At 35.7% G+C, this 17,962-nt stretch overlaps 1 protein-coding gene across 1 annotated transcript; it reads left to right on the forward strand.

Annotated features, from left to right (window-relative positions):
* Nucleotides 1–5,246: 5,246 nt before the first annotated feature.
* LOC129000329 (uncharacterized protein K02A2.6-like) lies at nt 5,247–10,376 on the forward strand. Its single transcript, XM_054427291.1, has 3 exons — nt 5,247–7,014; nt 9,425–9,600; nt 10,233–10,376. The coding sequence occupies exons 1-3, from the start codon at nt 5,247–5,249 to the stop codon at nt 10,374–10,376; spliced, it is 2,088 nt and encodes a 695-aa protein (XP_054283266.1).
* The last annotated feature ends 7,586 nt before the right edge of the window (nt 10,377–17,962 follow it).

Below are 17,962 nucleotides of genomic sequence, written 5' to 3' on the forward strand. Positions count from 1 at the left end.
GTACTGAAGTATATAAGGGATAAATATTTCATTTGAAAAATTAACTGTCCTTCTACATAGGCTTCAAATATCTCTGGACCGACCTACATAATGTTGTTTTATCAAAATACTCTTTCCGCTATATCTCCTTTTACCTAGAACTATACATTTAAACCAAATTTGCCAATAGTACGGTCAGTTTTCTCATAACTTTATTAAAAAAGTATTATATAGGCTATCTGAAGTAGCACGAAGTAACAAACACCTGTTGAAACGTTTTTATTAGCTCGCTTTCTTGTCCGGTACAAACTTTGCAATCAATTTTATACTAACTTCCCGATGAGCTAGAAACTTTAAATTTGAAACATAGCTCACAAATGGATGACAATGCAATATTATATCATTTAATTTTCATACTTCCCTTGGGCTACACCCCATGGGCTTCCAAATTTTCCATGTTTACATTTTGAAAGAATGTAAATATATCAATTAATTTAAGTCAGCTGTAAATACTTAAGTTTGACAGTTTGAAGACGAGAGGTTAAGACGTTAGTCGGTATTTACTCAGGGGAGGTATTAGAATTCGCTACGATGACAGCTGTGGGCTTCTTATTAGCTGAGGGAACGCCTTTACCGTAACACAACGGTCGGTAGCCATCTGCTTCGGTGGTCTAATGGTTAGCGTACCGGGCTGACATACTGCAGGTCCCGGGATCGTATCTTAATGGTAGCATTAACTTTTTGTCCAAGATTTTTTTTATTATCAGCAAGTTTGGTTGGTTTGGTTCGGTTATTACAGTTTAATTTTATTATTAAGTCATTATAAAATTTTAATTGAGCAAATTCTAGTTTTATTTAATAAACAGAATTATTTTTCCTATTACTAAACTTTTGTTATATTATTTCTTTATCAGCAAGTTTGGTTAATTCGGTTAGGTTATGATAGTTTAATTTTATAATTAAAAAATATTAAATCGAATTTGAGACATTTATAATTTTATTTTATGAACAGAACTATTTTTGCGATTAGTAAACCTTCATTGCCAAAGTTTTCTCTACTACAGCGCTGTTCACGGAGGAATTTTGAACTAAATGCCTCATTCGTACCTCCCCTAAGTCAGACCCACGTTAGTCTATGTTTATAGTTAGTAGGTAGGCCATACATTCAATCTAATACATAATTATATGAAAAGAAACTGAAATAATCCTTAGATTTCCCACTTGTCTTTGTCTTAATCTGATATAGATGCTTGAAATAGATTTAACATCCGCACACTTTAAAAACTAAAAAGTAGAAAATAATTTGTAATAAAAAACTTTTTTAAAACAAAACGTTTTTAAACGCACTAAAAAGTAGAAAATAATTTTTAATAAAAAACTTTTATTGATAATAATACATTAGTTCAATAGGTTAAGGTAATTGTAAATTATCTATTGCATGCACCCCACGTTTTTCGTTTTAAATCTTACAAGTATTTATACTCTCCACATATTAAAATATTATTTCCTATTTTTTAGTGCGTTTAAAAACGTTTTGTTTTTAAAAAAGTGTTTTATTTATAAATTATTTTGTTACTTTATGTTACAAAGATAAATAAATAAAACAGTTTGTATTGACAGGAGCACAAATTTAAAAAAAATGATCAGCTGTTAGGGTTTTTATCTTTTTCTTGGTCAAAAACGTGTCAAAAACTGTTGGGAAATGGCTGAGTACGCAGGTTTGCTTTAATTTCAACTATTTGTTTAGCGAAAATTATAACCATCAGGTGTGCATAGTGGTAGCAGCTTGTACTAAAAATAAAGTTTTAGAGTATCAAATTTGCAATATTTGTATGAGATTACGGGTTTTATCTGGTAAGTTTTTCGGAAATAATAGTATGAGCAATAACTTCAAATACCCCCGCCGCAGCAAACCTGCAGACTAAGCGAATTTCAACTTGTCTGATTACATTTTTACTAAAATGCGTCCATTAATAAGACATATTTATTCCAAATTTAAATAACATTAGATCTAACGAGTGCTTAGGTTTGCTGTTACGGGGAAGGTAAAAAGTGTTTTTTGACCATACGTCAATAGTATAGGATGAAATAAATAATTTGCCAAATTTTATCATTATATATCCGTAAACAAGTAAACTACAACAATTTTCATTTTCTCCATAAGAATAACATTTTAATTACACTATTTTTAAATTTTCTCCGTGACCAGCAGACAACAGCGCTTCAATATACTAAATTATTTATTTTTTAAGCTCTACAAACAGGTTTAAAAAGAAATTTGCAAATTTTTGTTTTAGGATAAAAAATGGGAAAACCCCATTTTTACCCCATAAAACGGGGTAGCGGATTTTTATCCCCCTGGAATTTTACCCCCTGGGCAAACGTGACGTCACAAACCAGGGGGTAAAATTCTGGCCGCGAACTTCTGAGTTTCGCGACATCAGCTCGATGGATTAAACGTGGAATTAAACATATATTTTCACGGTTGTGAATTTAATCAGAACGCATCAAATTATAAAAACCTAGAGTGTACGGCCCGGATTTTTACCCCCGGAATTTTACCTCGGAATTTTACCCCCGGAATTTTACCCCCGGATTTTTACCCCCGGAATTTTACCCCCTGGCCAGATATATAAATTAGTGAGAATGATTAATTATCTTCATTCTGTTTTAATTTAAAAGTAAACATGTTACAGTATTATTAATTTGCCTATCTTAATTTATTTGTAACATCAACTAATCGAACAGGTTTTTGTTTTTAATTTTTAGATTCGAGTATCATGATTCTATCTTTGAAGCCAACTGTTCATTAATATGACGTATAAACAAACATCAGAATGGTAATTGATTCGAAGATTTCTTTAACGTTTTATTATACAACCGTGGTAAACAATGTTTTTCGTTTGTATTGTAACAATAATAAAATATGCCTTATTGTTTCTTTACGAAGAAATGTTCACCCAATTATCATTTAAATGAGCTACTCAGTTTATTTTACATACTTATTAACCAACAGTTGGCCCCAGACGCAAATCCCGAACATCAAAATTAAACAGCGAATTCTGTTTACTTAGTTGAGGTTGCAAAATAAATAAATAAAAATAGGCGACTAAATAATGAAATGTTTACAATTAATTAAAAACAGAAATAAGAAAATCAATCATTCAATTTCTAAAATCGGCCAGGGGGTAAAATTTCGGGGGTTAAAATTTCGGGGGTAAAAATCCGGCCCGTACATCTTCAGTTGTCTAAACGCTAGTTATATGGACAGGGAGTAAAATTCCGGTTTTTATCGCTAATCTAATTAATTAATCACGCTCTGGCTATTTTCATTAGACTTCCAAATCCGCGGGGGTAAAATTACGGCCGCGGACAAACCTTTGGCCACTCGGGTTACTACGTCATAGTGACGTTAGCTTTGCCCAAGGTGTAAAATTCCTGGGGGATAAAATTCCGGCGACCCATAAATATCACTACTTTTACGCGGAAATCAAAGCTCTACAACTAGTTTGGGTTGTACTATACTACAGTATTAGATTTTACATAGTTTTCTCGGGGTATACTTGATTACAGATACCTTTTGCACACAATTTTCACTAAATGCGTTCTTGTAATTAATGAGTGCATTTAATGAAAAATGATTAAACCTATTTTTACGTTTAATGCAATATTTCTCCCCTTAGGCTGATGTTATATATTCCAAATAATCTATCTTTTATTTAATATTGATCATATGACTGGAATAATTTCATATTGAAAATAATTCAATGTTTACATTTATTATTAAGAAATAAAAATGTATCAAGAGTTGTGTTCATATATTTTGTATTATTTTTATATCTAATAATTTGGTGACGAGGAAGAAAATGACTGAAATACAAGACCTTATATCTACTTTGAACAGTTTTATGACATTAATGACACAACATACAAGTCAACAGACAGAACAGCCTAGATCAAAACATAGTACCAAGGAACTACTACAGAGCAATGCCTTGATGTTTGATGCTTATGATGAAAGTAAGGAAACGTTTGAAAGCTACACTCAGCGTTTAGAAATATTTTTTAAAATAAAAGGATTTACAGACAATGATTCAGAGACTGAACAATTGAAAGGTTTATTTTTAATCAATTGCTTAGGTGCTAAGCACTACAATCTGATCTGTAGTCTAACATCTCCAGACAAACCAGACTCAAAAACATATCAAGAATTACTTATATTACTATATGAGCACCTAAGCCCAAAGAAGAACATACTTACAGAACAGCACAAATTCTTATCCCGTTTACAAGATGGAAATGAATCAATCACAAATTATGTCACAGTCCTCAAACAACTGGCTTGTTCAGCAGATTTCAAATCTGGGTGTAAAGAAGGAAAATGTACAAAATCAGTTATAAACCTCATGCTCAGGGCTCAATTCATCAGAGGCTTATATGACTCGGACATCAGAGAAAAACTCTTACAACTGGGGGAAATATCATTTGACAAAGCCTTAGAAATCGCCTTGGCTATAGAGGCATCAAAACTTGACAACCAGATTTTATATACTAGTAATAACCAGAATGACATTCACAAAATAAGTTAAACAACAAAGAACAATATCGGCCCTAAGAATAAAAGTTTCTCAACCAAAAACCATTTCTCTAATGACTCAAGTAAAAAGAAAGTCAGGAAAAACAAAAGGCTACAAAGACTTGGACATTTATTTGTCTGTTTGCACTGTGGAAGGAATAACCACGAAACACAAAATTGCCGATTAATAGATGAACTAAATTGCAGGTATTGTCATAAAGATGGACACATAGAAAATGTTTGCATAGCGAAACGAATACAGGAATTACAGTCTTCAGAGAAAAATGTAAAAAGAGTTGATGAAATTGATTCTGAATATGAATACGACGTTCAACGGATCATAAATGTATTGAAGAATGACGAAGGAGATGACAGAATGATGATTAACGTATCTCTAAATGGTAAACAGCAACGTTTTGAGTGTGATTCCGGAAGTCGTGTTAGCATAATAAATAATGATGACTTCAAGAAACTAGACTTACATGTTCCAGTTTGCAAAACAAGTGCCCTTTTTCGATCTTATACTGGACAAATTTTCAAACCAATCGGGGTCTGTACCCTAAGCATATCTTACGAAGGGAGATCTTGCAGAGAGGATCTATACATTGTAAATCTACTTAAAAACGCTATTCTTGGAAGGGATTGGATTCGAAAATTGAAAATTAACTTACACAATATTAATCTTGTTAATATGAAGAAACCAGAGGTTGATACCAACACTATTGTCAAATCTATCAAGCAAAGATTCTCAAGCGTTTTTGAACAATGCATTGGTAACACACCCAACTTTACATGCTCTTTAAAACTAAAGGATAATTCAAGACCTGTGTACTTAAAACCCAGACCAGTACCTCATGCTCTTCGAGAAGCTGTTGAGAATGAACTAGATAAACTTGAAAAAGAAGACGTAATAGAGAAAGTGGATCAATCTGAGTGGGGAACACCGATTGTTGTGATTCCAAAAGCAAATGGAGCGGTCCGTATTTGCGCGGATTACAAGGTAACTGTGAACCAACAACTACATGACAGTCGTTATCGAATACCAAGAATAGAGGATATCCTTAATAAAATGAGAAATGGAAACTATTTTTGCACTTTAGACATTTACAAGGTTTATTTACATCTTTCAGTGGACTCTGAAAGTTCTAAGATCCAGACAATTACCACACATAAGGGTACATATCTAGCAAAAAGACTGTTTTTCGGAATTAAGACTGCCCCAAATGAATTTCATAAATTTATTGACCAAGTCGTACAAAATCTTGAAGGGACAGTGGCTTATTTTGATGATATTGTTGTACAAGGATGCACTTTTGAAGAATGCAAATCCAGGCTCATAAAGGTCTTAGAAAAATTGGAACAACACAATCTACATGTGAATGTTGAAAAATTCAAATTTTTTGAGAGAAAGGTGCAGTATCTGGGTCATATCATCAGCAAAGACGGTATCCAGAAATCACCAGAAAAGGTGAGGGCAATCCAGGATGCTCCCCGTCCAACAAATATCACAGGAGTGCGTCAATTCCTTGGACTAGTACAGTACTATTCAAAGTTCATCAAAGATGCATCTACACTGCTAAATCCCTTACATCAGCTTCTAAGGAAAGAAAAACGTTTTCACTGGTCCCAGGAATGTGAAAAAGCTTTTAATTGTGTTAAAGAAGAGATAGCAAGTGACACAGTCCTTACTCCATACAACCCAGACTTACCCGTGATACTTGCTACAGATGCTAGACCTGTTGGCTTATCAGCTGTGCTGTCTCATAAAATGCCAAATAATGAAGAGAGGCCTATTGTATTTCCCAGCAGATCCCTCACTGCTGCAGAGAGCAACTATAGCCAATTGGACAGAGAAGCAACTGCTGTATATTGGGGGTGTAAAAAAATGTTCGATTATATATACGGAAGGAAGTTTACTCTTGCCATTGACAACAAACCACTGATGACCATATTTCATCCAGACAAGAAACTACCATTGTTGACTTCATCCAGGATGCTTAGATATGCTCATTTTCTTTCAGGATTTGATTATGAGATCGTACATAAAAAATCAAACGACCACTGTAATGCAGATTACCTCTCAAGACATCCCTTGCCAATAAAAGAAGAGAATATAAATGTGGTTGACGAAGATTACACTGTTCGAAGAGAGACAATACACTGCATAGCAACCGATACAATCATGGCTAAAGACATAGAAAAAGAAACATCACTTGACGAAGAACTCTCTCGCTTAAAGGAAAAGCTCCTAAACGGAGAAGTCGCTGACCCAGAAATATCACTTCAAGACGGAATTATTTTTAGAGGAAATCGTGTTATCATTCCAGAAAAGCTACAACCTAAAATCCTCCAAGAATTACACTCAACACACGTAGGAATAGTGCGGTTGAAGAGTCTGGCAAGAAACTACTGTTACTGGAAAAACATTGATACGGATATTGAGAGTATGGTGGCAAGTTGTAAGGCATGTTGTGAGAATAAGAAAAATCCAGAGAAGGCTCCTACCCATGTTTGGGAAATACCAAAACGCAATTGGCAGCGAGTCCACATGGATTACTGTAATATTTCATTTCATTTCATTCATTATTTAGTATTAAATTTTTTTTTTTATGTTAACTTTTATTCATACACCTAATAATCACTCCTCAGAAAGGCTGCCCTAATATTCATTTTCCTAATTTATATCATTTCATTAATATGTTCAATTAATCATTAATAATATTCATTCCATAGCCTATATTTTTTTTTACAACACCCACAACCTAATTATTTATTAAATATGTAAGAGAATTGCAATACATCAAAATTTCTTATAATATCATTTCAAAATTAGTCCTTAAGGAATCAAAATTTAAGAAGCAGTGAAAGTGATCCCATGTGTTCAACAATCAGTGATGTGAACATTGGAATGGAGAGAGAAGTGTTACAAGTCAGGACAATGTTACAAGCCCCGCGCAACAATAGCCAGGCGCCGTCTCAAAAAGGGTTGTTTGTTTACACGGGTTTCTAGCGGGGTAATGGTTAGCTGGTCCCGTAATCCGAGGGTCGAAAAAGGTTGGGGCAATAAAACGACTCCACTGGTCCCAAGAGGTCCAGGTAGTTTTGGGACGGCTAATCCAGTGGGGCAATGAGGCATGAAGCGTGATGTAAACAAACAATAAATACTTGCAGTCCTGTCCTCGGCAATGAATGGTGCGAATTTTGGAATTCCCTCGCCAGGTCATCATCCCATCGCGAAGCTCTAAACAATGCATCACTTCACTCTACACGTCAACAACAGCAAATACTTGCAGCGCTCTCGGCATCAAAGAATGTCGCGAATTTGGGGTTTCGAAGCACTCACCTACCTTCAAAAATGCACCATTATGACGGAAAGTCCAAATATGCTGCCCCTTCTCCCAATAAATACCCGATACACTTAGTCAATAGGTCAGTTGTGTGTTTGTGTTAGTGAGTGAAGGTTGCAAGTGTATTTAATATGTTGAAAAAAGTGTTTAGCCAAAGGGGGGCGATTTTGATAGAGCACGATGGTGCGACCTTCAGAAATGACACGCGAGGACCTGTCTTCGTGGAGGAACGGTGGAGGTGCACGAAAAATGGTAAGTAAATATTTATTTTGTGTTCCTACATTTTATTAAACGCAGTTTTAAACTAATAAAAACCTTTTTAACAGAGGAAATAAGAAAATGTGAATTCAATAAAATTGTGTTATAAATAACTTCTTGACCAATAATTTACGTGTTAGTAAACATACTCAAAGTAAATATAAATAGTCCAATAACAAATTACATTCCCCTATCGAATCTGATGATGATTATGATGTTCCGTCAAAATCAATCAACACGTACTTAATCTGTTATATTATGTACGGTATTTACCGTCTTGTGAGTTAACAGTACATGTGTTTTAAGTGTTATTAGCCGTATTTTATTTACATTTCGTAATTCATTTAATCTAATTATAGTCTAACTAAAGAATAAATGGATTGTAAATCTTGTATTGCTATTTTGGTCTAATGTTTTCCATAAAACAAAACTAGTTTAAAATCGTCACACTAATTACTAAATTAAGAAGCTTTCCAAAAAACATAATCTCTATAGGAAAAAATCATTATGATCATAATAGGATAAAATGTTGTAAATATATTTATTTATTTAAATGAGAGTTTTCTAAATCCACCATTTTTATTTGTCCTAGACACCAATTTGTGGTGTGGTGTAACTCGGGCAAAGCTAATAAATTTATAATAATACACTATAACTTACTGTTAGTTAACTTTTTATCCTCATCTTAAATCTACTTTTATGCCTAAAACCCTTTAGTTAGTTCTTTCATTCGTTATCTATGATTTTGATACGGTTAATACGGTTAAGTGTAGCTTTATAAGCCAATAAAGAATCAATAAATGTTATTTAAACATGTGTCCTAACGCATTCCGTTTTTGGTCCATCCATCCTGTATGTATTAAAACATAATTTATATATAAAAATAATTGTTGAAAATGCCACATTTTTAAGCGCACTAAAAATTAGAAAATAATTTATAAATTTGTTGAGAGAATAAATACTTGTAAGATTTAAAACGGAAAACGTGGGGAGCATGCTAATTTACAATTAACTTCACCTATCGAACTATTATGATCAATTGCATGCGCCCCACATATTTTGTTTTAAATCTTACAAGTATTTATTCTCTCAACATATTTATAAATTATTTTCTAATTTTTTGTTTATCTTATTTGTATAAAAAATTAATAAAACGTCTTAAACCTAAAGGTTTAAAACTAGCAGCTATTTTAAATATTTTATGCAAATTCCATAAAAACCTGCGAGAGCTTCCACAGAAAGTTCAATGCTTCCTGCTCTGCAGCTCACCCCAACATCTTCAACTTTTTACATACCTTGAAGGAAGCTCAAATAGACACATACATTGGTTTGAACAGCGTTAAGGGGAGAGAAGGAACGTGGAGGAAAAAGAAGACTGTTGCAATGAAAGACTTCATTGACAAAAAACTAGATTCTCTTTCAAAAGGGGAGATTGACCAGGTCACTTTTTTAAAATGTGTTTCAAATGTTTCCCAACCCAGAGAGATTTAGGCTAGTTGAGGGGTATAGAGTCTGTAAATATAGTTTTTAGTCATTTGTAATATAGTTTGTTTGTAAAATCTTTGTAAGCATACAGTTTGTCGTATTTTCCGGTTTTTTCTTGTATTTTATCAGTTTTTGTTTTGTTATCAATTGTAAATACATCTTATCCGCAATTTCGTTTTATATATCATCGTATTTTATCTGGTTTTTTATCAATGTTAAAGTCAATTTTTGTGAAATATGTTTTTTAAATGTACATAGTAATTATTTAATCGTAAATATTCATCTTTATTTATGTATTGTTTTTAAACACATGTCTTTGTATATTTTTTCAGTTATTTTCTTAACGTATTTGTATTTATAATAAATATTTTCAGCATGAAATAATCGTAAATTATTCACAACACTGTGTATTAGTATCCCTAGGAATTAAAACGCAATGAATTCTATAACCTGCCATATTACTGAAACTCATTCGCTGAATCACCATTTAAACACTCACAAGTATATAAACATTAATGCTGTACTTTTTAATGTTACTGGTAACACTATCTGAGTCTATCAAACACTCTCCAAACATGTGTTTTTAGAGACAGCGAAACACCTCAGGCCTTCCTCCTACTGATGAATGGGCATTGATAGCTATACAAACACTAGCCGTAATCCTGTTAGACAAATTACAAAGGGGCTGCCGACGGGACCAGTGGAAGTGCGGATTAAGAGACCTTACTTGAGACCAGGACCAGTAGAAGTAGGGTACCTGGCTTACGGGACCAGTTGAGTCTGCCCCTTCTAGCGCACCACTGATAGACAATAGACCCATGTCAACGTACTACCTCAATAGGGGCCCTAGAACCTTCTACACTTCTACGGCGTAAACACCTTTGTCTAGGCTACCAGGGGTCTCCAGAATGTTCCACGGCAAACTTATATAAGGGACCGTCTTCCGGCACACGGCAGTTGAGTTGAGTTGAGCCTTCCGAGAATCGTCCTAGCAAGCGCCCGTCGGTGTTAGTGACCAGTGCTAGTGCTAGTGGCAGTGACAGTGTAGTGACGGTGTAGAGACAGTGTAGTGACACTAGTGACAGTGTAGTGACAGTGTTGTGACAGAAGTAGTGATAAATCCTGTAGAGGCTAGCTGTAAGTAGAAACATTGTAAATTAGAATAGGCATTAGCTAGGTTTAGATAGGGTTAGTTAGGTGTTAGGAAATTGCAAATATTGTAAATAGAGAATATTAGTGTAAATAAATAGTTATTATAAAATCGCCAAGTTTTATTGTAAAGAACCTGTTAAGCCCGCAACAATTGGTGTCAGAAAGCGGCATTATTTTGGCGATTTTAATTGTAAAATCTTGAGTTTAATTTTAGTTGTATTAGATATTAGTAAGATTCGAGGTCTTAGTTACATATTAGTAATTTGTGTCGTAAATTTGTTTACAAAGGAAAAAATCATTTATTGTAAAATAATTTTAATTGTTTGGCATAAAAATGGCTTTCAAAGGTGTGAAACTTGATGAGTTAAAAGTAGCTGATCTTAGGAGAGAATTAGAAGAACGAGATCTTGATACTAGTGGAACTAAATCAGCCCTTCAGGCACGCCTTAAACAAGCTTTAATTGATGCAGGTGAAGACCCAGATAACTTTTTATTTGAAACATCTGATATCAATAAAATGCTTAAAAAACCTAGAGTCAAAGATGTCAGAAAATAGCAAAACATTAGAGTCAAAAATGTCAGAAAATAGTAAAACTTTAGAAAACCTAGAAGCTAATATTGAGGCAAAAATCTCAGAAAATAACAAAAACTTAGAAGCTAGCATTGAGTCAAAAATGTCAGAAACTAGTAAAGCGTTAGAAAACCTAGAAGCTAACATTGAGACAAAAATGTCGAATGTAGAATCAAAAATGCTGAACAAATTAGATGAGTATTCTAGCAAAGTTGATAGTTTAGAAAGTAGAATGAATGAAATCGATGAGAAAGTTAACTGTATAGAAAAGAATCTAGAAGATAGGTTAGTTGATAAGCTTCGGCAGGAGATGGCTGCATCGAGGCTTCACACCTCACTTCGGAGCTTCACACCTGCGTCATCGGCTAGCACTGGCGAACTTCAGCAGGGTTACGCCCTTGAAACGATCTCCAAGCCAGCGCCCACCATTGCTGCCGTTGCCCCTCAGAACGTCGTTCCTCACTTCGATGGCAAGACTCCCTGGGAGGACTACATGCTTCTATTCGAGACAGCGGCTATGGTCCATGGGTGGACCGAGGAGACAAAAGCTTCGACACTGTGTCTTGCACTACGGGGCGATGCATTAGCTGTTCTGCATGCTATGCCAATGGCGGAGCGGAAGAATTTCGCAGAATTAGTAAGAAGATTGGACATGCGCTTTGGACATCGACATATGGACCAGCTCTACCGATCACAGCTGCGGAACCGGATCCAGAAGCCCAGCGAGTCACTTCAGGAGTTCGAAGCCGACATTGCTCGTCTGGTGAGAAACGCCTATCCATCGGTCACGGATGATGTCTACGAGAGCTTGGCAGTGGATAATTTCCTAGACGGACTACGTGAACCTGAGACTCAACAGGCAGTGAAGCTCGCCAGACCAAAGACACGGAGTGACGCACTGACACTGGCGCTGGAGTTCGAGGCTGTACGACAGTCGGTGAGAGGTCAGGCTCGAGTCCGTGTGGCAGACGCAGAACCTACAACTCCACTGGACATCGAGGACCTGGTAGAGAGAGTTCTGGAGGCACTCAAAAATCGTCACCGGCAGGCACGCTGTTGGAACTGCGGAGAGATGGGGCGTCCCCGGACTAAGCCTCATTCAATCCCTCCAGGATCGAAGCAGGAGTATGACTTCGAGTCAAATCATCGCACTGGGCTGGGCCATAAGAAGGCGGATGCACTCTTCAGAAAACAATATGGAGACAGTGGCAATCATTGTGCGCGCAAGGAAGACTACAGTGCATCGGTTCGTCGTGTGATCTTCATTAACGACGAAAAGGACGAGAAGAAGCTTTCAGAGGACCAGAAGGGGGACCCAGACCTAAGGCACATTATGCAGTGGAAGATAGGCAATAAAGGAAGATCATCGTGGCAGGATGTGGCTCCCTTGTCAAAGAACGGGAAGATGATGGACGAGAAAGTCCGTCGCAATATATCTGGAGCAAGTGACAGGATGAGGGAGAGGTACGACGTGAAGGCCGAGAAAGGAGGCTTCACACCTGGAGACCTCGTGTGGCTACACAATCCCCGAAGGCGTCGTGGATATTCGCCAAATCTCCAGAACTCGTGGGAAGGACCTTATGAAGTTATTTCCCGTCTAGATGACGTCATCTACCGGATTAAGAGGCAACCAGACGGCAAACCCATATTAATCCATTTCAACAGGCTTGCACCCTACAACGGAGATCATGGCCAACGAGAGGAACAACAAGTTCGGAACCTATCGACCGAGCCAAAAGACGCCGTGCCTGAGAGACGTGGGAACGAAGGACCGAGGCTGTTATACAAGGACCTCTTCACTTTGCCAGTGGAATATGCCTTGGCCCACTGCGTAGCAGAAGACCTGAGAGCGTCGCGAGGTATAGCCACAGTCTTCAAGAAAAAGTTTGGAGGGACTGAAGATCTTGAGCGTCAGAGACCCGCCATTGGCACCACCCTTCACCTGAAGCGCAATGGACAGCATTTGTTCTACCTCGTTACGAAGGAAGCGTCAAGCCAGAAGCCCTCCTATGAATCGTTGAAGAAAAGCCTGCAAGACCTGCGAGACAAACTTCTTCGGATTGGAATCAAAAAGCTTGCTATTCCCAGGCTGGGATGTGGTTACGACGGACTGGAATGGAAGACTGTAAGAAATATGGTGCAGGAACTTTTCGAGGACACTGGCATCGAAATTGTGCTCTGCGTATACAACCCATGGGGAACCTCCGGTGGACCAGAAGATCGCAAGCTTCAGGGGAAATCTGTTCTGGGACAGAACAGTCTTAAGGAGGGGGTAGTGTTACAAGTCAGGAGCCCCGCGCAACAATAGCCAGGCGCCGTCTCAAAAAGGGTTGTTTGTTTACACGGGTTTCTAGCGCACCACTGATAGACAATAGACCCATGTCAACGTACTACCTCAATAGGGGCCCTAGAACCTTCTACACTTCTACGGCGTAAACACCTTTGTCTAGGCTACCAGGGGTCTCCAGAATGTTCCACGGCAAACTTATATAAGGGACCGTCTTCCGGCACACGGCAGTTGAGTTGAGTTGAGCCTTCCGAGAATCGTCCTAGCAAGCGCCCGTCGGTGTTAGTGACCAGTGCTAGTGCTAGTGGCAGTGACAGTGTAGTGACGGTGTAGAGACAGTGTAGTGACACTAGTGACAGTGTTGTGACAGAAGTAGTGATAAATCCTGTAGAGGCTAGCTGTAAGTAGAAACATTGTAAATTAGAATAGGCATTAGCTAGGTTTAGATAGGGTTAGTTAGGTGTTAGGAAATTGCAAATATTGTAAATAGAGAATATTAGTGTAAATAAATAGTTATTATAAAATCGCCAAGTTTTATTGTAAAGAACCTGTTAAGCCCGCAACAGAAGGAAGCCATTGAGAAGTTGAAATTGTTAGAAGAAGGACTCAAAATTTTTACCTAAATCAAATTCATTTATCAAGAAGACCAGTTTCAAGTTATATCACAGTTTTTTTTAGCCTAAACCTCAAGAGGACTCAACTCAATCATTATCTTCAAAATTAAGTATAACCTTTTCTTTAAACTCTTTTAAATTTGTACTAATTGGACTTACCTTTTGTACAACACCAAAATTATATTTTCCATTGTTGAGATTGTGTAAATTTAACACTTTAATTAGACCTTTTTGGACGCTATTAAATTTATTAATTATCAGCATTCAAGCCAGCACGACACCCTACCCTGAGAGATGTCACATCTAAATTATTTGAACCTTTAAGTTATTATTCAAATTTATTTTTTTATTTAAATTTAATTTCAACCCCATACACCATTGTCAATCCTTTCATTGTAACGTCAAGCCTTTTCTCATTGCATGTTAATTGTTCATTTGTTTAAATAAAACACATTTTGTAATCCATATCTTTGTTAACTTATTAACTTTAAACATTTGTAGAATAGGCCTAGCCTAAAATGAATATTTTAAGGTGAATTTACAAATTGGCGCACCAACGTGTTGGCTTGAATAGCTCATTAACTTTATTGCAATTCTCACCATAACTAGCCTATAAGTTTGTTAGATTTAAGAGTTTGCGTTGTTAATTTGTCCCGTAATTGCCCCTGTTTCCCAAAATAATCAACACAACATCACATATTTAATAACCACGCATGACCTAACCAATTTTACATTAAAATGTCGGAAAATAAATATAATTTACGGCCTAAACGAAACTACCCGTCTCTGAATAGAATGTCGAGTTCAAGCGACGACGCCGAAGACGACATAAATGACAGAACACTTCAACCATTCGAACAGAGGTACACTACGACTGAAAAGGAACTCCTTGCCATAATTTATTGTCTACAGAAGTCTAGATATATCATCCTTGGAACAAAATTAACCATTATCACAGACAACCACGCACTTACTTTCTTAAAATCTTGCCGCCTATTAAATAACCGATTAGCCAGATGGATACTCACTATACAAGAATATAACTTCAAAATTGTTCATTGCAAAGGTATAGATAACATTACTGCTGACACACTAAGTCGCCTTTCAATCGACCAATCCACTATCTCATATAACAACCCAAAGGAATTAACAATTCACTACATTGAAAACATCCCCGATCAACAACTGAAGAGTGCATTACGAAATCTACCACAACTGCAGAGAGAAGATATTAAACTACAACCTATAATTGAAATACTTGAAGAACAACCAAATTCAGATTTTGCACAAAAATTATCCAATAATTTCCGCATCTATAAAAATACTCTTTATCAAAAGTTAAGAGACAAATGGTTGATTGTTGTTAATAATTGCATGATTAAAGATCTCATATGGGAATGTCATCTGTTTTACCTACACTGCGGAGCCAAAAAATGCTTTCAGTTATTGCAAGAAACTTTCATATTTCGTAACATGAATCGAACTATAAGGAAATACCTATCTACATGCGATATTTGTCAGAAATGTAAGATCAGTAACCAACCATTGATGGCTACAGCGAAAGGAGTGCTATGTACAGGAAAGAATGAACAACTTGCCGTTGATATCATCGGACCTCTTCCCAACAGTGTTTCAAACGTTAAATATATTCTTATAGTCATCGATATATTCACAAAATTTGTAAAATTATATCCCATGCAAAAAGCTAATACTAAGACAATATTAAACAAGTTATTTACATTGCACTTCCCAAATTATGGATATCCAAAAAGAATCCAGTCAGATAATGGAACCCAATTTAAGAGCGGAGAATATATTCATAAGATGGAACAAAATAATATTGAATTAATCTTTAATCCAGTGTACCATCCATGTTATAATCTTGCCGAAAGACCGATTCGTGAAATAAAGCGATGTTTGCGCACATATTGCTCCAATCAACACAAGAAGTGGGCAAAATATATCCCCGACATTAATGCAGGTCTCAATGAGCTTTACCATGAATCAACCGGATTCACACCTAATGAACTACAATTTGGTGTTAGAGATCGCCGATTTTGGGAGAAATATTTATCTGAAAATCCATTCAACACCGAAACCCCTATAGAACAAAAGCTTCTGATTGCTAAGCGTAGGTTGGATACCAAAAGACTCAAGAGATCAGCAAAATTAAATCAAAATCGAAAACCTCAAACATTAAAAATAAATGACAAAGTATTAATAAAAACACATCCCCTCTCCAGAGCCATCTATGGAGAAACAGCAAAACTTTTCGAAGTTTATGAAGGACCGTTCTTCATCAAGCAAATATTAGGAAAATCCACGTATCATGTAACAAGAGAGAATGAAGATATTTTACTCGGACCATATCATATACCTGCTTTAAAACGATACATAGAACCAATTATAGAAGAGGAGATGTCAAATGGCGAAGAAGATCTCAGCGACATAAACTCTCAAAACATTGTGTAAATAAAATCCTATTCAATCCATATTAATCAAGTGTCATAAATTATATTAGAGGAGATCGTCATGAACCTTAATCGCGAGTGCGTGTACCCTTTTCCCCATTTCCCAAGTGAAAACTGTGAAAACATATCCTTAACATTGCTTCTATTGCTATTCCCCTGTGTCAGGTCATGAACTATCTTAACCCTCAATAATTTCCCCATTTATGTTTGTTCCTGTGTTTATGTAAATTTAGATTAAGAAGTTTCTAATCATCATCATCCAAAAATATCAATCATTTAATGTGACCCATAACTAGCTTTAAATATAATTCATACTAAATGATTCATGAATTCCATTTCATATTCGTTCGAAATTTGTCCTTCATTCCATATCATACAAATTTCTGAGGAGATAAATTGTAATATTTCATTTCATTTCATTCATTATTTAGTATTAAATTTTTTTTTAATGTTAACTTTTATTCATACACCTAATAATCACTCCTCAGAAAGGCTGCCCTAATATTCATTTTCCTAATTTATATCATTTCATTAATATGTTCAATTAATCATTAATAATATTCATTCCATAGCCTATATTTTTTTTTTACAACACCCACAACCTAATTATTTATTAAATATGTAAGAGAATTGCAATACATCAAAATTTCTTATAATATCATTTCAAAATTAGTCCTTAAGGAATCAAAATTTAAGAAGCAGTGAAAGTGATCCCATGTGTTCAACAATCAGTGATGTGAACATTGGAATGGAGAGAGAAGGAAGCCATTGAGAAGTTGAAATTGTTAGAAGAAGGACTCAAAATTTTTACCTAAATCAAATTCATTTATCAAGAAGACCAGTTTCAAGTTATATCACAGTTTTTTTTAGCCTAAACCTCAAGAGGACTCAACTCAATCATTATCTTCAAAATTAAGTATAACCTTTTCTTTAAACTCTTTTAAATTTGTACTAATTGGACTTACCTTTTGGACAACACCAAAATTATATTTTCCATTGTTGAGATTGTGTAAATTTAACACTTTAATTAGACCTATTTGGACGCTATTAAATTTATTAATTATCAGCATTCAAGCCAGCACGACACCCTACCCTGAGAGATGTCACATCTAAATTATTTGAACCTTTAAGTTATTATTCAAATTTATTTTTTTATTTAAATTTAATTTCAACCCCATACACCATTGTCAATCCTTTCATTGTAACGTCAAGCCTTTTCTCA

The sequence above is a fragment of the Macrosteles quadrilineatus genome, unplaced genomic scaffold (assembly GCF_028750875.1).
Source record: "Macrosteles quadrilineatus isolate MER2022 unplaced genomic scaffold, UCM_ALF_1.0 Scaffold_8__2_contigs__length_117827958, whole genome shotgun sequence".
NCBI classification, from domain to species: Eukaryota; Metazoa; Arthropoda; class Insecta; order Hemiptera; family Cicadellidae; genus Macrosteles; species Macrosteles quadrilineatus.